This window comes from Chionomys nivalis, chromosome 9, assembly GCF_950005125.1.
Source record: "Chionomys nivalis chromosome 9, mChiNiv1.1, whole genome shotgun sequence".
NCBI lineage: Eukaryota > Metazoa > Chordata > Mammalia > Rodentia > Cricetidae > Chionomys > Chionomys nivalis.
Window position 1 is genome coordinate 14,942,097 of NC_080094.1, and position 22,654 is coordinate 14,964,750.

Sequence of the window (22,654 nt, forward strand, 5' to 3'; positions counted from 1 at the left end):
AGTATTTTTTTTAACCCAGGTGAAGAAACAGAGAGTGTCTAACTGTCCAACCCTAATACCCCCCTCTTTTTACTCTGCAGACAGCCATCATCCTGGCATGAGGTTGTCCTTGCCTCTCTTTCTGGTTTTACCAACCTCTTTCATCAATGACAGCTACCTCTTCCAAAGCCTGGACACTCCACTGCCCGAGATAAGATAGGCTGAGGTCTGTAAGAGGCATGTCCAGAGGACGAAGCTGGGAGTTGGGGAAGGACGGATCACAAAGCTGCTTGGGGTTAGTGAGGGTCCCAAGCAAGAGCCCTGCCCTTCTCTCAGCAGCTGCTGGTGGGTAAAGGTGGGTGCTCTCCATAGCACACCCCTGCTGTCCCTTCACCTAAGTCTTTATGTGTTGGAGGCACAGAGAGCGTGTACGACCCTTTCCTGCTAGAAAGGCCTGAGATCTGGCCTCTGGTAGACACCAGCCTTACTCAGCTGCTCCAGGAGAGGCTGGTTATTCCCTGGGGTCAGATAGAGCAGCAGCCAGAGGTGACGAATGAGCAAAACTTTGCAGAAAGAGTTCAGGAGGAAGGATTTGGTGCTGGGGTGAGTATCCAACTTGTTGGCCAGGAACTGAAGATGAGAGAGCCTCCTCCTGGGAGAGTCTCTCTCCCAATCTGAATGAATTATTTCACAGGGACCAACCAACAAAAGGGCACGGCTGGTCACTCTTCTGGGAATAGCTGCTTCTCACCATTCCTTTGGCTGACCACTGGCCAAACCACCAGACCTCGGTGTGGGGAGAATTCAGCTGTTCCAGGAGCTGTCCCTGACTCTTCCCTCTCCTCCAGGGCCTAAACTGACTTCTGCCAAACCCATCGTTTCATCTCAGCATCGTCCAGACTCTGGGGATCACAAGGCAGCTTTCACAGCCATTTGTAATGGTGGGAACTCCTCAAGATCAAAGACATAATCATTTCATATCTGTTATTTGTCATTATATATTTTCTATTCACAAAGAGTCTATTTAAAGAGCATAAATAATTTCATTTTGCTCACTGCTTTAGTAATGATTCTTTAAGAAATTTAACCTATGTATGTATGTATATGGGCATTTTGTCTGCATGTATGCCTGTATACCATGTGCATGCCTGGTGCCCATAGAGGCCATAAGAGAGTGTTGGATCCCCTAGCACTGGAGTTACAGGGGATAATGAGCTGCTGTGCAGGTGTGGGGAATACAGCCTGTGTTCCCTGAAAGAGCAGCCGGTTCTCTAAACTGCTAAGCAAGTGTTTCTAGCCCTAGAAATGAGTCTTTACGCTGGATACTGCTCGGGGGAGCATGTTTACTTAACATGAACAAGACCTCACACCAACAGTAATAATTCACTGATTTATCCAGTAACACAATTGTTTGGCTGCTTTGTAAAGGCCACATCCTGCTCTAGACACTGCCCATCAGAGGAGGAAACAGCACACATCCCATGCGGCTTGCTGATAAATGTTTACTATAATGAGCTCTCATGAAGAACATATATAAGTATATACATATATATAAATAAATAAATATATATATATATAATAAGCTTCCTAAAAAATAAAAATCTCTCAGTATAAAGAGTGGTACACATGATTATAAACAATGAAATATACAACACTCTTTCTGATCTTTTTTGGAAGGATGGTCTCATGTATCTCAGGATTACCTTGAATTCGTTATGCAGCTAAGCCTCTCCCTTACTGGGCTGGGATGGTCATGGACCACCACACACAGTTTATGCAGTGCTAGGCAATGAATCCTGTTGTGAGAATTCATTCAGCCAATAGTCCTTTGGGTACTGACCTGGCGTGGGAAGTCCTTCTGTATATGTGTTGCCTTAATTGGTTAATGAATAAAGCTGCTTTAGCCTATGGACAGGGCAGAATAGAGTAAGGCAGGAATTCAAAGCAGATAGCAGAAGAAAGAAGGCATAGTCAGAGAGACACCTTGTTGCGGCCGAAGGAGCAAGACTTGAGCCACCTGCCAGAACCTTACTGGTAAACCACAAACCTCCTGGTAAAATATAAAATAATAGAAATGGGTAGATTTAAGATGTAACAGTTAGTTAATAAGAAGCCTAAGCTAATAAGCCAAGTAGTGTTTCAGTTAATACAGTTTTTGTGTGATTATTTCAGGTCTGAATGGCCGGGAACAAATGAGCAGCTTCTGCCAACACCGGCCCATTAGAGCATGGTCTGAGGTCATACGTGTGGACTGATAAGCGCAGACAGAAGCGTGCTTGCTTTCTTGGGTGGTGGCCAGAGTTCTGTTCGCAGCTTCCAGCATCCACAGAGCAGAGGACTGTGACTCTCTACCCAGTTTTTCCCCCAGATAAATATTTATTATCCTTTATTTCAGTCTCTTGTGGATTTCCTTAATTGCACCTGCAGAGCTCAGGACTTCATGCATGCTGCATGCTAGTCAAGCATCTACCAGCTGAGCTATAGTTCTACCCCCCTGTATTCTTTATTGTAAATATGACTTGCTGTGGAATAATCCATTTGTACACTATGAAGATTTGTTACTCAGATTGATTTAATGAAAAGCTGACTGGCCAGTAGTCGGGCAGGAAGTATAGGTGGGACAGCCAAACTAAGGATGCTGGGATGAAGAAGGACAGAGTCAGAGGAGTCGCCAGTAGATGCAGAGAGAAGCAAGATGGGCATGCCATACCGAGAAGAGGTATCAAGCCACATGGCAAAGCATAGATAAGAATAAGAAATATGGGTTAATTTAAATGTAAGAGTTAGCTAATAACAAACTTGAACTATCAGCCAAGCATTTACAGTTAACCACTGAGTGGTCATTTGGGAGTGGGCAGTCAGGGCATGAAAACTCTGCCTACAATGCTTGCAATTTTATTGATTTCTGCCGGACATTTGTTTCCATTGTCCACCTATGATTTCAATTCAACTACACATTGACCAATGAAGTCAAGTCCCAGTGAAGACAGTCGATGATGAAATAAAACCCTGCTTTGGAGCACTTGCCAACTTCTTTAGTGTAAACATTTATGGCTGCTTTCAAGCTTTCTGTGTGATATCACAGAGCTGGGAAGAGAGCACAGAAGCATAGCAGGCAGGCACAACAGATGCAAGTAGTTCAAGAACACAGATAAACTGTAAACTGGGTGTGATGACCTATGTCTGTAATCCCCACACCCAAGAGGGAGGCAGAGACAGGAAGGTGGCCACAGGTTCAAAACCAGCCCTTTCTACAATAATGAGTTCCAGGTCAACCAGGACCACATAATGAGATCCTGACTCTAAATAGATAACAAGAATAGAAATAATAATAAAACATAGGAAAATAATTAGAAAGTGATGGGTTTGAGTTTTTATCTTGATTTTAAGTGTTAGATTCTATAACACAGTGGCTAGGGAAGGACTCATGGCTGGGAATCCCTGATGTTGACACCCAGCTTCACAGGCTGGCACAAAACTGAGTGAGTGAGTCACCAACACCTCATGTGAACTCCACTAACTCCCGGTCCCCAGAATTTTCAGTCAACAAAACAGTCGCTTTATTTTATTTTTTTTTAAATATTTATTTATTATGTATACAATATTCTGTCTGTGTGTATGCCTGAAGGCCAGAAGAGGGCGCCAGACCTCTTTACAGATGGTTGTGAGCCACCATGTGGTTGCTGGGAATTGAACTCAGGACCTTTGGAAGGGCAGGCAACGCTCTTAACCACTGAGCCATCTCTCCAGCTCCCAACAGTCGCTTTATTATTACATTTGTTTGTGTGTGTGTGTGTGTGTGAACATTACAGGAGTTAGTTCTTGCCTTCCACAGTGTGGGTCCCAAGGACTAAACCCAGGTTATTTGGCTTGGCAGCAAATGCTGTTACATGCTCTCTTAGTTAGGGTTTCTATGCTGTGAAGAGACACCATGAGCACGGTAGCTCTTTTAAAGGAAAACATTTAATTGGGTTGGTTTACAGTTCAGAGGTTCAGTCCATTGCCACCATTGTGGGACATGACAGTATGCAGGCAGACATGGTGTTGGGAGGTAACTGAGTTCTACATCTTGTGTGGGCGACAGGAAGTGGTCTGAGACACTGGGCGTGGCTTGAGCATATATGAAACCTCAAAGCCCGTCTCCACAGTGACACACTTTCTCTAACAAGGCCATACCCACCACTCCATCAAGGCTAGACCTATTCCAACAAGATCATACCCATTCCAACAAAGCTATACCTACTCCAATAAGGTCATACCTACTCCAACAAAGCCACACCTCCTAATAGTGCCACTCTCTTTGAGCTTATGGAGTCAATTACATTCAAACTACCACACATGTTGAGCCATCTCTCCAGAATCACTATGGTGGTTTGAATGAACATAGCTTTCAAAGATGCATATATTTGAATGCTTGGCCCCCAGCTGATATAACTATTTGGGAAAGATTAGAAAGTGTGGCTTAGGTGGAGGAGGTATGATGTTTCAAAAGCCCACCCATTGCCAGTTACCTCTCTCTTGCTAGCTCTCTCCCTCTTCTCTCTCCCTCCTTCTCCCCCAGAGGTTGTGTCTCAAGATGTGGGCTCTCAGATACTACTCCAGTACCACACCTGCCTGCCTGTTGCCATGTTCCTAGCTGTGATGGTCATGGACTCACCCACTGAAACTGTAAGCCCCTGTGATATTTGAGTAATAATGGCCCCCATAGGCTCATACATTTGAATGCTTAGTCACAAAAGATTGTAACCTGTGATAGACTTGGAAGGATTAGAAGGTGTGGCCTTGTGGAAGGAAGTATATCACTAAGAGTAGGTTTAGAGGTTTCGAAAGCCCGTGCCAGGCCCAGTGACTCTCTCTCTTTTTGCCTGTGGATCAGGTTGTAGCTCTCAACTACCTCTCCAGCATAGTGCCTACCATGCCTGCTGCCAAGCTGGGCACCATGATGACAGTGGACTAAACTTCTGAACCCGAAAGCAAGCCCCCAATTAAATGTTTTCTTTTATGAGTTGCCTTGATCATGGTGTCTCTTCACAGCAATAGAAAAATGATTACAATAGCCCCAGATAAACTCTTTCTTCTATAAGCTGCCTTGGTCATGGTATTCTACCACAGCAATAGAAAAGTAATGAAGACATCCACATTTTAAATAAAAATACATTTATCAACTTAAATTTTAAGTTTAGTTCATTTGAGAGGCTGAGGCAAGAGGATTTTCGAAACAACAGAGTAAAAACCTGCCTCAAAAAACAAAGTAAGGCTGGGCATGGTGGCACATGCATTTAATCCCAGCACTCAGGAGTCAAAGTCTGACAGTCTCTGAGTTGGAGGCCCCCCTGGTCTGCAGTGAGTTCCAGGATAGCAAAGGCTACACAGAGAAGCCCTGTCTCTACAAAACAAAACAAAAGTAAATAAAATTTAGTAATTATTTTGTGGCATTACTTTCCGGTAAAATTTATAAAAATAAAATCCCCAAACCCTGTATCTGAACCGCCATAAGGAACTCCTAGGTCCACAAACTAGTTCTTTTTGTTGTTGTTGTTGTTGTTGTTTTTGGTTTTTCGAGACAGGGTTTCTCTGTAGCTTTGGTGCCTGTCCCAGAACTAGCTCTTGTAGACCAGACTGGCCTCGAACTCCCAGAGATCCGCCTGCCTCAGCCTCCCGAGTGCTGGGATTAAAGGCGTTTACCACCATCGCCCGGCTTAAAAACTAGCTCTTAAGAAGAGTGACCCGCTTATTGTTGTTTGCAGATCAAAAAAGCAAGTATCCCACGGAGGCGTCTCTGCGAGGAACCAAATGATGCCTGACCCCTGATCTAATTCCTACTGGGCTACAATTATTCTTCCTCAACCTCCAGGAAAACCTGCACAAACATGAGCAGAGCAGGTTGCGCAAACTAAGTGAAACCTGCAGTGCTGGCAGCATGTCGCCTGGAGGCGCTCAGGTTAGAGAAGGAAGAGCGGCCAAGGTAGTTACAGACCTGCGCGCTGCAAAGTCCACTCACGGCCACTAGAGGGAGTACGCGCTCCCCTGGGGGGGCGGAACTTGCGGGAAGCACGCATGCGCCCAGAGACAGTCGGTGGCACCAGCCCGGTAGAAGGGCAAGACGGTGGCCGAGAGGGTTCCGGGAGGCGGACGGTGGCCGAGAAGGTCCGGCATGGAGCACCTGGAGCGCTGCGCGTGGTTTCTCCGCGGGACGCTGGTGAGGGCGGCGGTGCGGCGCTACCTGCCCTGGGCGCTGGTGGCCGCCATGCTGGCGGGCTCGGCCCTCAAGGAGCTGTCCCCGCTGCCCGAGTGCTACCTCAGCAACAAGCGCAACGTCCTCAACGTGTGAGTGCACCGGGCTCCGGGCGCTGCCTGGGTGGGCGAGCCGTCGGGAGGGATACCTGCCTTGACAGCCGCGTCCGCGCGCTTGTGGCGACGCGGGGACCCTGGGAAAGCGAGTGACACTCGCGCCTTACGTTTGAGGATTCCGATAGGAGGACCGAGTTGACGGGCGGGCCGGTGACGGGCTGGGTCGGAGGGGACAGTGTGTCTGAGATGCTCTGAAGCTGCTGCTCACCGTCCCCTCCCTCCCAGTTAGGCTCTGGCCCCTGTCCTGTTTGGGGAGATGTCACCTCCCTTCTGCCGGCTTGTCAGGCACCCCTCTCCTAACTCCTGTGACAGAAATCCCCACCGTTGTCTTAAAGACCACCTCTAGACCCACCCGCCACCCTGCAAAGTTTTTCCCTTCGGGCCGTGTATTGGTAGAAGAGTGAAGCCTCCCGCGCCGGTGACCTTTCTCCTGGATCTCCTTGGACTTTTCGCAGTCGTTTAAAGTACATGGCAGTTGCCCAGGAAAGCAACCCCGGCGGACTTCTTTGGGACATCTCTCTAACTCCTCCCACTTCTTTCCTAGTCTTTTAAAACACCCATATCGAACGTCTATTGCACAAAGCCCCGTTGAAGCAAGTACAGGGAGTTTGGAAGCTGAAATTGCTCCTTCGCTGTGAACCTAAAACCAGAGTTTCCAGCAAGCTGAGAGTCTGCCTAACTCTTCTTATCTGCTTAAAACTGTTTTTTTTTTTGGCAGCTGGGTCGGGTTTCTGGCAGCCCTTAGCTTTGGCAAGGCTTTCCTTATCAATGCCGATGACGGTTTTAGTGTCAGTCTCCTTGGTGGTGTCTGAGAAACTACTGGAACCTAGGAACGAGGCATTCTGTCCTTGGCCCCCCTTCATCCTTACCCACTGAGTGGCCGGGCTAAGAATAGAGAGTGATGGTGATAGCTGCCTGAGATCTCTTTGTGGGTTTTCTGCAGCTCACTCCCAGGTCGGCCACCTTTCATGAGCATCAGGCAGGCAGACCTGGCAGCTCTTGTCTTATCTGGCCTAATGAACCAGGAGCCCAGCAGGCTGGCACGCTAGTCTGTTGCTTAGGGGTAGCCATGGATTCTAATGTTTTGTTTCAAGACATAGTGATGATTGATGGGAGGGAACCGACAGAGACTCACTGAATCTGAACCTGAAAGAGGTTTTGAGAACTGCTTGGTGCTCTCCGCTTCACCAGCTGAGGGATCTGAGGCCTGAAGATACAGCAACAAATAGAGTCAGGATCGGAACCCTGGTTCTGTGCCTTGAAGTAAAGCTCTTATTTATTTTTATAAGACTTAGTAGCCTTACTTACTACCACTGGTGTGGTAGAAAAGGGCTTTGGGGCTGGGCAAGAGTAGCTCAGTCTGTGTTTGCTGGTGTGTGTGGGGGTGGGGCTGGCAAAGTATTCGGTTGTCTGAGCCCCCAGAATCTGTCTGTAAAATGGGACAAATGAAGGCCGGGGGTACACCTTGGTGGAGAGAGTGCTGCCCTAGCATGTACCCCAGGTTTGATCCCCAGCGCCATGTAAAACTGGGTGTGGTTGCATATACCTGCAATGGTGTTACTAGGGTGGTGGAAGCAGGAGGATCCATCCATGTTCAAGACCATCCTCAGCTATATAGGCAGTGTGATGCCAGCCTGGGCTATACTTAAAGACAAATGACCCCTTCCTCCTCAGCTGATTGTGAATTTTTCTGTGGAAGTGAATGTGTGTAAACATATCTGACTTTTGATAGAAGCTCAGGTCTTGCTTTCCTGAGCAAGTAGCACAACTGGAAAATTGCAGGCCCTGGATTTGAACCCCAGTCCACCACTTATGAACTCCTCTCTGTCATGACACATCTGTGTGGCTCAGTTATGGATGAACTAATTTCACTGCTTAGGAAATAAAGCACGGGTAAGCATGTTGTAGGGACTCAAACACAGTAGCTATTTGGGTGGACAACTCTGATTGGTTTCATTTGACTTCCCTTGGGAGCTTAGATACCCAAAGCATGATGATGCCATTTCTTGTCTGCCATGTCTCCTCTTCACCTGCTCTTTCCTCTTCTGTCAGGTATTTTGTTAAAGTGGCCTGGGCCTGGACAGTCTGTCTCCTCCTGCCTTTCATTGCCCTCACCAACTACCACCTGACGGGCAAGGCCGGCCTGGTCCTGCGGCGGTTGAGCACGCTGCTCGTTGGCACAGCCATCTGGTATGTCTGCACAGCCCTCTTCTCCAACATTGAACACTACACAGGCAGCTGCTACCAGTCCCCAGCCCTGGAGGGCATCAGACAGGAGCATCGGAGCAAGCAGCAGTGCCACCGGGAAGGGGGCTTCTGGCACGGCTTTGACATCTCAGGCCACTCCTTCCTACTGACCTTCTGTGCACTCATGATCGTGGAGGAGATGGCCGTTTTGGACGAGGTAAAGACGGATCGCAGCCACCGCCTCCATACTGCCATCACCACCCTGGTTGTCGCCCTGGGCTTTCTGACCTTCATCTGGGTATGGATGTTTTTGTGCACAGCCGTTTATTTCCACGACCTGATCCAGAAGGTGTTTGGCACCTTTTTTGGTTTGCTGGGCTGGTACGGGACATACGGGTACTGGTACCTGAAGTCCTTCTCTCCCGGGCTTCCTCCCCAGAGCTCTAGTTTGACTTTGAAGCGAGAAACTTACAAGAAATAAAAGAGAAACAAGTGGGGACAGGAGGACAATGGCTGATAGATTTTCCACCTACTTTGTCCGGTGACTGGCTGAACTATTGGTCCCACTTCAGAGACCATGCTTACTAGGCACTTTTGTGGTGGGGTGGAGTCTGGGAAACGTTCAGGCCTCAGACTCTGCTGGTGATGCCATCCATGCTGGCCTCACCACCATTCCTGCCCAATACTTCTCATCTCTGGCAAGATGTGACCTTGATCTGTTCGCTGAGGGAGAGCTAAGGCTCAGCAGAGGGACGGCAGACAGCCTCATGATGTGGGTCAAGGGGAACCAGAGCTGCAGGACTCCCTCTGCTGTGGTCTCCCTGGCTCTGGTCCTTTTAACAGTGTTTCCCCACGGCCGATCCTAAGATGAGCATTTATCTCTGGCAGGTTCTTTATTAAACACCCCGATGCCTAAAACACACTCTCTGGCTATAGTAATCCACCTCCTCTTTGGAGTATTGACATTTGCACCTGGCTATGCCCAGTTCCCAGCGGGGGCCACAGCCCTGCAGTGCCTGGATGATTTTTATGTAGTGAACAGTGGTAAGATCTTCCCGTCTGCACTATTGTTACGTGTTGGTTTTTGTTTTTTTGCTTTTTTTTTTTTTTTTTTTGAGACAGGGTTTCTCTGTGGTTTTGGAGCCTGTCCTGGAACTAGCTCTTGTAGACCAGGTTGGTCTCGAACTCACAGAGATCCGCCTGCCTCTGCCTCCCAAGTGCTGGGATTAAAGGCGTGCGCCACCACCGCCCGGCTACGTGTTGGTTTTTGGAGCAGAAACCGAGAACCACATTTTCCCCCTCTTCCCCCCTGCATGAGGGCTTATGGTTTAATCGTCACCGTGGCATTTGTTCTTTGTTGACAAAGCTTCAGTACTGCACTTTGGCGTGTGAAAATTGTTCTGAGGGTTTTTTGTTGTTGTTTTGTTTTTTAGAACACTAACTTAACTTTTTATAAACAAAACTCTTGGCATATTGTATTAAATCCCACCTCATAGGGTTGTTCCCTCTGTTAAGAATAAAACTGGAACCAGGGGGCATGGTGCTGCACACCTTTAATCCCAGCACTAGGGAGGCAGAGGCAGGCAGATCTCTGTGAGTTTGAGGCCAGCCGGGTTGGTCTATATAGTGAGGTCCAGACCAGCCAGGGCTGTAGAGTTCGAGATCCTGTCTCAAAAATAAAATAAAATAAAAATAAAACAAACAACAAGAGTCAAACTGGAAAGCAGGCATTTCTTTATTTAATGGATTTTGAGCTGAGAGAGTAATTCTGTGAAGTGCTTATTGGTACTGAGGCCTTCCTGCCCACCTACCATTGGTAGAGACGGGATAAGGTTCAGGGTCATAGGATCGTAGGACAAGTGGCACAGGCAAGGAATTTTTACCTTTGGAGAAGATTATGATAATTCAGAAGCACCCATATTACGTACCACCACCATGCAAAGTTATCCATATTACACAGTGGCATGACTTTGGCCCCGCCTCCTTTTCCTTGTCCCATCAACAGAACCACCCTAAAAGGAGGACATTCAATAGCGGTGACATTCTCTCTGCAGCTCTTCCTGGTTTTCAGCCATGTCGTTATGTGGCCTTCACTGAGATTGCTAGGGTTAGAAGTCTCGTCATGCATGTCCCACACGGCGAGCTTCTAGTCTCCGATAAGAGGACCCCTGTCCTCTCCCAGGTGATCTCTTAAGCCTGTCACACTGAGTGCTGGTCTTTTGGATGATCACCCTTGTAGCTGCTTTGACGCCTCTTACCCAGCAGAGCTGGGTAACGGCGCTGCCTAATAAGCTTTGGCCTGCCTGTCCTGACTCGGGCTGTTAGATGCTTAGTTAAGAGTAATTTCTTTCTTACTTTTAATTTAATTTTTTAAAATTTAATTTAATTTTGTTTTTTTTTTTTTTTTTTTTTTTTTTTTTGAGTCAGGGTCTCATTATGCAGCCCCAACTTTCCTGAAACTCACTACGTGGACCAGGCTGTTCTTCGACTCACAGAGATCTGCCTGCCTCTGCCTCCTTAGTGCTGAGATTAAAAATACACTAATATTAAAGCCACCACACCTGGCTACTAAGTAATTTTTTTTAATATAAGGATATATTTGTAATATGTATTTCGTAACCTGTCGTCAACTTGCCCAATGATGATTTATGATGTGAGGTGGTGTTACCAAAGGGGAAGGAAGGCGGGCAATGAGTGTCACCACAGGGCAGTGAGGGTCACCGCGGGGCAGTGAGGGTCACCGCAGGGCAGTGAGGGTCACCGCGGGGCAGTGAGGTGTCAGTGAGGGGCTGTGGTGAGTTGGTAGGGACTGAAAACATGTTTCACCTTCTAGGAGTTTCCACCCATCCCCAGGGTGAGAATGGGCCTGGGGAAGATGGTAAAGCTGGTCCAGGCAAAGTCCCTCAGGCGTCATGTGACAACAGAAAGGAGCAGCCATTGTGCACCCAGAAGTTCATTGTCACATCAAGGCCCCAGACAGTTTACTCACGGGGTCTGACCAGGTTTAACCTTAAACTGACTACGTGTGGGAACTCTTAGGTGCACAGCGTTCTCTACATATTAATGGATTATATTACATGTGCATATTCGTGGTATTCTTCCCTTTCCTCTCTCAATGCCAGGGCTGGGAACCCAGGGTTTTGTGCATGCTGGGCAAGCCCTCTACCCCTGAGCTACACCCCGAGTTCCTTGGAACCCTTACCTTCTCAGGAGCATGCCTTCCCTCCTGTGCAAGGAAGCTGGCGTGGGTGAGTGGACTGGGGCAGCCGTGAGATGTGGGTTTGAGTCTCGGCATCACTCCCAACCCACCTGACCAGCGTGCGAGCCTTGCTGCCCTTGCCCGTAAAGTGGAGGCGATTCTTTCAGCACGAAAGGAGGTGACCGGTAAGATGCTGAGGATGAGGGCTAATCAGGCTGTTACCTCCAAGTCTTTTTCTTGACAGCGTTTAGAATGGTCTGGCTCCTCTAGAGAAAGCAGAGAAACTAACATCTTTTAGGGAACACTCAGAGCTTGGGTCTCCTACTGAAAATCTCATATCATCTTTCAAAGTGTCTTTTGTCCCAAGGTGTTGAACATGAGTCTTTGGGGCATCTGACCAGAGTCGTGCCATGCTGTGTTTGCTTCCCCGGGTGGAGGTTTGCTCACTCGCTTCCATTTGCATCTGTCATTGTCTGGGTACCAGACTGTGTTTAGGAATGGCTCATGCCACTGTTATGTACACACAGAGCCCATGTGTAAACAAGCAAATTAAAGTATACCAGAGATGATGGAATCCCACATTATTGAGTTTGGTGTGTTCCTTTCTGTATTTGTTTTCTTTTTTTTTTTTTTTTTTTTTTTTTTTGGTTTTTCGAGACAGGATTTCTCTGTGGTTTTGGTTCCTGTCCTGGAACTAGCTCTTGTAGACCAGGCTGGACTTGAACTCACAGAGATTCGCCTGCCTCTGCCTCCCGAGTGCTGGGATATGTTTTTTAATTTACTTTTTTGACTTTAACATTTTTATTTATTTATTTTTACTTTTAATTTTTTGGTTTTCAAGACAACTTGGCTGTCCTGTGTAGTAGGGAGCTGTGGGCCTCTTCCCACAGCCCAGCTCGTGGCTGCCTGGCTAGCTTATGCCCCAAAATAATGACACACAAACTGTATTCTTTTAAACACTGCTTGGCCCATTTCTATTCATGTGTGTAACACCCCAAGGAGCGCTTACCGGGAAGATTCTAGCCTACGTCCATCCTGGGTCGGAGCTTTATCGCGTCTGCCGGGGAGAGGGAAGCATGGCGTCTGCTCCAGAGAGCAGAGCTGTCGAGTCTGAGCTCACTTCCTCTTCCTCCCAGCATTCTATTCTGTTTACTCCACCTATCTAAATTCTGCCCTATCAGATGGGCCAAGGCAGTTTCTTTATTAGCCAATGACCTTCCTCCATCATTTCCCCTTTTTCTGTTTAAACAAAAAGGAAAGGCTCTAACATAGCAAAATTACATATAGCAAAACAGTTATCAAGTAAGAATTACAGTTACAATATTTACATCTATTTTATCTTTATCATAACTAAAGAAAACTATAACTATCTATCTATTCTTCAACTCTATCAAAGACTCCAGAAGGATATAATATTACCTAAGCAAACAAAAAATAAGCAACTTTCAAACTCTAGAAATGACAGAGACATCTCGCTGCCTTGACAGTCACCCAAAGTTTCTCTGTACCGTTGGGGCATCCATCTTCGGCCTACAGGCCCATAGTTTCCAGCAGACATTTCCATGAAGCAGGAAATTTCAAAGGCAGTTCAGTCACTATCTGCTGTGTCCTGCAGAATGTCTCGCATGAATTCATGTCTCTTTCATGAATCAGGAACCCCAAAAGATCATCTCACCTTTAGGCAAGTTCAGCAGTCCTCTCTCTGCGGGTTCTTTGTGTCCAGTTTATACAATAGTCCAGGCAAGAGCAGTTTCTTGCCCAAATAGCTATCAAACTCCCTAAGAATCCTCTTCGATGCCCATCTTCTTTCTTCTTGAAGTAGATTGGTGCTGCCAGGAGCAGAGTGTCTCATTGTCATGAAAAACCCTAAGTTATTAAAACATTTAAAATACCATATTCTCTAGTCTTTGAAAGATATGATGAATGCCTATCTGAAATATATGCATGCACATCTAGAAAATCTAACTAACATGACTACAAACTTGACTATTAATAATTATCCATTAACAACCTATATACATTACATTTTGAAATGAACTATACAATCACAATACCTTAATCAATATCAGAAATACATACACATATAATAAAATTGACCTTAAATTAATATCAGTAAACCAAGATTCATATCAATGCAAATTATTCACATCTATATCATCTCCCCCTTTAAATGTAAAAGAACATTTATAAACAATATATGGGAACATGGGCGCAGTTTTTTCTCTCCAAACTGCTTCCTGCTGAATGGGGGCGCTGTTAATCAAGTCTTTCATGGTATAACCTGTGTGCTAGGTTCCTCTCAGTCGGCAGTTGAGCAAAGTAATTTTTTGAAGGTGTTCACAGCAACCCTTCAGGAGGACGTGGTCTATCATACCATATTGGGATAGAAGAAATCCACAGGGTCGCATCCTCTGTGAAAACAAAAGAAGAAACTCTTTTCCAAAGTATCATATCCTTAGATCCAAATTCTGAAGTCAAGGTATTTTGAAAATATCTATCTTGGATTAGTTCAGCAGCATTTATAAACAAATATCTTTTAGCATCTGTTGCTCCTTCCTCAGCATTCAAACAATTCAAAGAGAGCATAATAGCATACAGTATCAAGATTCTCTGTGTAATTTCCATCTTTGTGCAGCTTTATTTTAACTCTATTTTGTTTACTTTTACTTTTACTTTATATTTTCTGTATATCTTCGTCCTGGAATAACTCTTTAGACAAGGCTGTCCTTGAACTCACAGAGATCTGTCTCTGCCTTCCAGGCAGTGGGATTAAAGGCGTGTGCTACCACACCTTGAAGTCTCAGAGGTCAGTCTCCCTCTGCCTCCCAAGTGTTGGGATTAAAGGTGTGCACTACCACACCCAACTACTCTCTTTCTTCCTTATTTTACTTTTAAGAACTTTAATTTTCAGCCTGTATATATTTTTAAACACACTGTAAATCATTTAAAGTTTTCTTTGTCTTTGAATCTCTCTTTACTGTATCTCTCTCTTTTTCTGACCACACGAGCCTTTAAATTACTGAGCAATATCAGTAGGACGAAAGCCGTGGCTTTGATGGCTGGATCCAGCACATTCCTTAGCTTTCCAGCCTCATGGCGGAGATACCAGCTGTAGCCATGTTTATCACCACAACTCTGTGGCGTTTCAAGGTCCCTGCTAGCAAACAAGCTACAACACTCAAATGCTCTCTCTGTAGCTGACCTCCTGCCTCAAACAGTCAGAGTTTGCCCTGGCAGGATGGCCCACAAAGCCGGCATTTTAAAACAGCACAACTTTTTTCCTGCTACGGCTGAAAACTGAAAAGTATACCTTCAGCTTTTCACCAACACCGTTTTAAGTGTTTCGTGGCAGGACCTCTTAAATGAGCTGCAAGGTTTCACAGCTAAAGCTGAGTCAGGAAGCCTCTCTTAGATGAGAGCACTTGCTTGCCTCTAGCAAGCAGAGCAGACCCGAGAAAATGTTGCTACCAAGAAAACATGCTTTACTCTATTCTTTCCCAAGCTTTCTCAAGCTTTCTGGAGATTCAGTTATCCACGTGGGCGCCATCTGTAGTAGGGAGCTGTGGGCCTCTTCCCACAGCCCAGCTCGTGGCTGCCTGGCTAGCTTATGCCCCAAAATAATGACACACAAACTGTATTCTTTTAAACACTGCTTGGCCCATTTCTATTCATGTGTGTAACACCCCAAGGAGCGCTTACCGGGAAGATTCTAGCCTACGTCCATCCTGGGTCGGAGCTTTATCGCGTCTGCCGGGGAGAGGGAAGCATGGCGTCTGCTCCAGAGAGCAGAGCTGTCGAGTCTGAGCTCACTTCCTCTTCCTCCCAGCATTCTATTCTGTTTACTCCACCTATCTAAATTCTGCCCTATCAGATGGGCCAAGGCAGTTTCTTTATTAGCCAATGACCTTCCTCCATCAGTCCTGGAACTTACTCTGTAGATCAGGCTGGCCTCAGACTCTCAGAGACTCACCTGCCTCTGCCTCCCAAGTGCTGGGATTAAAGATGTACACCACCACCACCTGACTTAACTTTAACTTTTAAATTAAATTTATTTGTGTGTGTTGTGTGCATGTGTGTGTGCACTCGCTATGGCACACATGTGAAGATCAGAGGACAACTTGCATGAATTAATTCTTTCCTACCGTGTATGACTTGCAGATCAAACTCAGGTAGTTAGGCTGGGCAGCAGGTGCCTTTCCCCAGTAGTCACCTTGTTGACTCTGTTTTTTAGGACTTTATTTATTATTATTGTGTGTATGATGCATGTGTTTGTGCACATGAGCCGTAATCTACACATAGAGGTCAGAGGACAACTTTGCGGAGTTGGTTCTCTCCTCCCACGTGGACCTTGGGTGTCAAACCTAGTCCTTTAGATGTGGCAGCAGGTGCTTTTACCCATGAGCCACTTCACTGGCTCAGACTCAGGCCACCTTCTAATCCTTTCTTGAATTGTGCTCACAGGAGTCATTTCACGGCTGGAGTGTCTGTCTAAGAGACACTTAGGTCAAAAGACCTAAGACATTTGCCCTAAGTACTGATATCCTTCCGCCTGCCTTACTCTCTTCTCTGTCACTGGATCCTGAGGTCTGGGTCAGCCGGGCCTGAGAGCTGGCCCCTTGGCAGAAGCAGAGAGGTAGGCCTCGCCAACAGAATGCTATTGAGCAGTGACAGTGTACTGGGGCAAGGTCACTTTTCAGCCCTGGGACCCTTCACACACAAAATAGCATTTTGTGCCTTTCCGCCCACTTGCTGGCAGCCTGGCCTACTTGGCACCTCTGCGTGGTGTGTGCTGAAAGCCTTCGGATCCGAGATTAGAATCTTCTCATGCTGTTTGGTCCTGCAGCAGCCAACTCAGGAGTTTTGAGTCAGAGCCATCCCCTTCCTAGCTAAAGTGATATACTGGGATTACAAAGCCAAGTGTGGTATAGGACTGCATTTCAGGACGGAGAGCCCCTGCCACCATCAAGTGTCCTGAGTGTTGGTGCAAGGTCGGGACCTGGGAATGTTGAACAGGGATCCAGAAGCACATTCATAGAAGGTAACACTTCTTTTGGTCTGAAAGGATAAATAATTCTAACTCTCCTGAAGGAAAGGAAAGCCAAGACAGGAACGGCACACACAAGGTCATGTAGATAATTCCATGACTTCTGCCCTTCGGGAGAACCTAACTTCCTCATCTTCAGAAGCCCTGGAGACTGAAGACAGACTTGGGCAGCTGGTGGAACCTGTAGGCACGCCTTGCTCTGGGCTCTGTTAGAGTGCCTGGCTTGGGCAGGTTCCACCACTGCTTTTTCTGCTGTGATCTTGAACTAGTAACAGCATCTCCAGGCCTAGTTCCCTCATCCAGTGAGCGATGGGTAGACTAGAGTACCTCGGCAACCCTGGGATCCGCCCCACTCTCCATTTCTCTCTTTTGCTTGGTAAAAAGTCCCTCCCGAACTCATTAGGACTTATTTTAGGAAACAATGTGAGAAGAAACGCCCACTTGGCTTGAGTGGCAGCTGGCTTGCCAGTGAGTGACAGGCAGCAAACTGGGCTGCAGCTGCTCACTGCCCACTGCCTTTGTCTCTGTGTGGACCTACAGATGAATTCTGACGGGAGCACCTGGGCCCCGATGGGCTCTCTTCCCAGCTTTGGCACCTCTGGCGAGTGACCGGAGAGTTTTACTGTTGAGCAGCACCTCCTGTACAAACGATGACCGGGTAGTAGTCACTCTTTGTGCTTGCAGGTCTAACCATCTCCAGGTAGGGGCTGTGCCGTGAAATGCTTGCAGGGAGACTCCCTGACAGCTGCCTGCAAAAATGTCAAGGACCCAGATGCCAGTTAGTCACATAGTGATTGTAGTTCCTTACTAATAACTGAACACAGCCGTGGTGAGGAATGCATGACGTAGGTAGTGTCAGCTGTGAAGGCGGAAGATCTGGGCTGTGTGCCCTCGGTCAGGTCTGCCTCTGAGCCTGTTTCTGGGGTTCACTCAGGAGGCACAGACTAGAAGGAGAAGAGCCCCGGTGTACTGAGATCCCCCAGTCACAGGGGCCTGGACTGGACTTCTGTTGAGTGTTACCGACTGGGCAGACAAGGGAATGAGTGACCCCAATAGTGCATGGACCATCCGGAGCAGAGTGTTCCTCAGTGTGACACAAATAACCAAGGAGAACAATATATGGGCGGGGGAGATGTTTTTGCTTTTTGAGACAGGCTCTGTTTTTCTTTTTGGTTTTTCGAGACAGGGTTTCTCTGTGGTTTTGGAGCCTGTCCTGGAACTAGCTCTTGTAGACCAGGCTGGTCTCGAACTCACAGCGATCCGCCTGCCTCTGCCTCCCGAGTGCTGGGATTAAAGGCGTGCGCCACCACCGCCCGACTCTGAGACAGGCTTTGTATGCATGGTTGTCCTGGGACTTGTGCAGATCTGTCTGCCTCTGTCTCTCGAGTGCTAGGGTTAAAGATGTGTGCCACCAAATCTTATCATCTTGGCTCATGGTTTGAAAGGTTTCAGTTCATGGCTGGGCTGACTCTATTTCTTTAAGCTAGAGGGGAGGCAGAACATCCCAGGCAGGAGCATGAAGGAGAGGAAACAGCTTACCTCTGGCAGCCATGGTAACCCTACAGGGCAGTGGCCACCCACAGCAGACAATGCTCGGACACGTGTTTGTAATCCCAGCACTTGGTAAGTGGGGTCAGAAAGAGAAGTTCAAGGTTGTCCTTAGATACATAGCAAGTTTGAGGTCAACCTGAGCCACACAAAACCCTGTTTCAAAACAGCAAAGGCACATCCTCGGGACCCAGCTGGAGGGTGCTCTAGGCCTCACCTTCCACAGTTCCACCACGTCCCAATGATCGGTTTAGATTTGGAGCCCGTCAATGGATTAAACCATTGATAGGTCAAAGGGCTCACAGTCTACCTGTCACCGTGCTTTCCTAATCTCACAGGCATCTCCTGATCGCTCAGGATGACAGTCAGGGCTGACCATCCCACTTCCCTGATGTCACCACTTAGTCAGATACACCCTGCCTAGAGCATCCACACACAAAGGAGTGAGGGATTTAGCCCAGAGTACCTGAGTTCACATCCTAGATCCACCCGGCATGCTGGCTGTGTGGTGGTGAGCAAGTTCCTCGACCTCTCAGTGCCCTAATTTCCATAGGGCTTTGGGGATGAATTAACACTGGAGAAGTCACAGCACTTGTGGGTCACTATATGAATGGCTTCTGGATGCATGTTGGGTCCTAAGCTGTGCTGTTGTTGACACCGCTCCTTTGGAATGGTCTCAGTTCTGACGAACTTCCAGGTAGGTTAGCTGTGCAGTGTAGGTGTGCAGTGTAGGTAGGTTAGTTGTGCAGTGTAGGTAGGTTAGCTGTGCAGTGTAGGTGTGCAGTGTAGCTGTGCAGTGTAGGTAGGTTAGCTGTGCAGTGTAGCCTTGCAGTGGAGATGCGGAGAGTCATGTCCCCAGGGTCTAGCTCTAGTCTGGTGTCTGGGTAACTGAAAGCAGGGGAGCTGATTTCTGGGACAGCTAACAGAAAAGGACATTGATCTGTGGTGTCCATGTTGCCGGCCGGGGTGAAGTAGGGCCATGTTATTGACAGTGCTGAGGGCTGCCAGATGCTGGCTCCAGCAGCTCGTTTGGGGCTCGGGGTACAGGAACCTCCTCTCCAAGTGCTGCCCCTTGCTGCCTTCTGTCAGGTGTGGCCACCCAGGGTACAAACTCATGAGTGTCTGAGTGCCCAGGAGGGAAGAGGACGGGCCACCAGGGAACTGCCTGGATTAGACCTTCGTGTCCAGGGGGAAAGTATTCCGGTCCTGACCTGAGAGGTTGCAGTAGCTCAAATCTCCCTTCATGCCTTTTGTGCTTCCCTGACTTTTGCCTTAACTCTCAGGGCATACCTCAACTGTTGGGTACCCCTGTGCACCCGCTGGGCACTCTGTGCATTGTCAGGTGCCTCTGCAAACCCCTCAGGTGCCCCTGTTCCCCCCTCAGGTATCCCTGTGCCCCACTTAGGTGCCCCTGTGCCCCCTCAGGAACCCCTGTGCCCCCCCTCAGGTACCCCTGTGCCCCCCTCAGGAACCCCTGCGCTTGATCTGTTCGGGTTCCAGACTGGAAGGACAGCACCTGCCTGGGGCATGCTCATTTCAAAATGGTCACTATGGTACCCATATCTGAGCCCAACCACACAGCACACGCGAAGACCTTGCTCATGTCACAGCCCTCCACCAACATGCCTGTCATCGGTGGGGCGTGGATAAAGCCTACCTCCTGTGGGAGGAGCTGCAGTTTCGTAGCAAAGGCTGCTCGTGCGATTCAAACTTAGTCTACGGCTTGCAATGCAGGTACTTGGGCTCTGAACCTCAGCTTCTCCATCGATGAGACAAAACTGTATGATTTTGTATAAAAATGCTTGTGTGAAATTCCTAGCATACAGATAATTCCCAGCGGATAGAGTGATAGAGTTCTTGCTTGGATAGCGGCTTTGCCTGTCAGCACCCCGGATTTTCTTTATAATATTCCCAGAGACAGAAGGAGATAAGAGAGAGGACTCTTGGCTCCAACTCTCTAATAATGGGATCAGGATCCAAGGAGCACGAACGTCCCAGGGCCTTGGCTTCTCATTTCTTCCTCAGGCTGCAGTCGAAGCCTTCCAGCCTAGGCATTGGCTCTCCCGTTCTGCTATTTCTTATGTCAGAGGCTGTTCCCTGTCTCCCCAAATCCCCTCCTGCAACTGGTGACCCAACCAGAAACTTTATCCCAGCCTCCTCTGCAGCTGCATGAAGCCTTGTAATCAAATCCTTCCATGTTTAGGATTCACATGTGCTCCTGTATCTGTCCTTCCATATCCTAGCACACAAAAACCTGGGCTTGTTGTTGTTCCCATCTAGAGCAGTGGTTCTCAACCTGTGGGTCTCTACCCTTTGGGGCCGAATGACCCTTTCACAGGGGTCACCTAAGACCATTTGAAAATACAGGTATTGGGGCTGGAGAGATGGCTCAGAGGTTAAGAGCATTGCCTGCTCTTCCAAAGGTCCTGAGTTCAATTCCCAGCAACCACATGGTGGCTCACAACCATCTGTAATGAGGTCTGGTGCCCTCTTCTGGCCTTCAGGCATACACACAGACAGAATATTGTATACATAATTAATAAATAAATATAAAAAAATTAAAAAAAAAGAAAATACAGGTATTTATATTATGATCCATAACAGTAGGAAAATTACAGTTATGAAGCTGCAATGAGAATAATTTTATGGTTGGGGTCACCACAGCACGGGGAACTGTATGGAAGGGTCGCAGGGTTGGGAAGAACGGTTGAGAACCACTGGTCTAGCGGATCTTGATCAGGCTTTTTTCTCCCAAAGGGCAGGAAAAATCTCAAGTAGGGGTGGGTAGCAGTGGGGAAATCTTGAGCAAGTGAACAGAATCAGCAGTTGAAGAAAGGTGATTATCGGGGATACAGAAACACTCATGCCCCTCCCCCACACACAGAGAGAAAAAAAAGACCTTCTTCAAAGCAGAGGGGGTATGAAGCCAAATATCCAGTTTCTTCTTCAGGGCTGTAGTTTTTTAAGTCTCTGAAGGCTCTTCATCACCTAATTTGGGGTAAAGACAGGATGCGCCGATTGGCCCACAAATGTCACGTAACACATCCTGATCTGGCCTTGAACCTGTTGAGCCGGTCCAGCAGCAGGGTCCTACTGGCAGGGAAAACGGTCTACAAAGCCTTTGTCTTAAGACACCAGGCTTTTGTTTGAGGTTAGGAAGGTGAGGAAGAAGCCACCTTGGAAGTTGGCCACCTTTTTTACCTAACCATGGCCCTCTGGCTATCGATCTGACTGCCAGGGAGTCTAACTCTAGTTCGTCATTGTGATTGGGTGTGAAGAGGTTGTGGGGTGGAACTCAGGGCCATGCCACGCTAGGCCTCCAGCCCCTGTGATTGAGTTTGACCATACAGGTGAAGGCCACGCAGGGGGAGGCAGGACAGCAGCATAGACAGAGTGAGGGGGTGGCAGAGGGGCTTCACAATAGATTCCGCTCATCTTGTTAGCGGAGGTCTTTTTCTCGCCTGAGTCCCTGGCGTCGTGTTCTTCCTGTTAAAACCCCTGGGAATTCACCTTCATAACGCAGTATTCTCCATCTCCGTTACCCTACTTCTCCTAGTACCCGCATGGTGGCTCACAACAGTCTGTGACACAGGTTCCCAAGGATGCGATGCCCTCTTCTGGTCCTGCAGGCACCAAGCATGCATGGTGCACAGACATCCATGCATGCAAAACACCATACACAAAAGCACACACCTTTAATCCCAGTGCTCAGGAGGCAGAGACTATCAGATCTCTGAGTTTGAGGCCAGCCTGGTCTACAAGAGTTAATTCAAGGACAGGCTCCAAAGCTACAGAGAAACTCTGCCTCGAAAAACCAGAAAAAAAAAAAAAAAGATAGTCCCCAACAGACTTGCCACAGCCCACAGACTCACCACTGCCTGACATTCCTTCACTGAGACTCTTTCCCCCATGATTCTAGGTTGTGCTAAGTTGATAATTAAAATTAACACCACACTCCTCCTACTCCTCCAATGAGTCAGCACTTCTATGCAAAGCCTTCGAGGGCCTATCATGGGCCATGGCTGCTTCCCCTACCGCCCCAGAGTCCTGTGTGTGGTAGTCCTCTGCAGTTTTCATGCTGGAGCTCCCCTGGGCTGAGGACTAGGTCTTATTTATAGAGCGTGGCCTAGAGCATGCTCTGGGCATGTTTGTGGCGATTCTTCTCCTCAAGCTCCTGCCAGAGATCCTGAGCCCACAGCCACACTGCTCTTCTGCCGTGCTCCTCTTCGGGCAGATAGAGGAGACTCACACAGAGTATCCTCCACGGGCTCCCCAAATGGTCATCTTTCCTTCTCTCTGGAAGTGAAATGGTTGGACTGTTCTTTCTAGAGCCCTTCCCCTCCCTC

The 22,654-nt window shown here is 47.8% G+C and overlaps 1 protein-coding gene across 1 annotated transcript; it reads left to right on the forward strand.

Moving 5' to 3' along the window:
• The first annotated feature begins 6,079 nt into the window (after positions 1 to 6,079).
• On the forward strand, positions 6,080 to 12,290 carry Fitm2 (fat storage inducing transmembrane protein 2). Its single transcript, XM_057781870.1, has 2 exons — positions 6,080 to 6,306; positions 8,383 to 12,290. Exons 1-2 carry the CDS (start codon positions 6,134 to 6,136, stop codon positions 8,996 to 8,998), a joined length of 789 nt encoding a protein of 262 aa, XP_057637853.1. The 5' UTR covers positions 6,080 to 6,133; the 3' UTR covers positions 8,999 to 12,290.
• Positions 12,291 to 22,654: the final 10,364 nt, after the last annotated feature.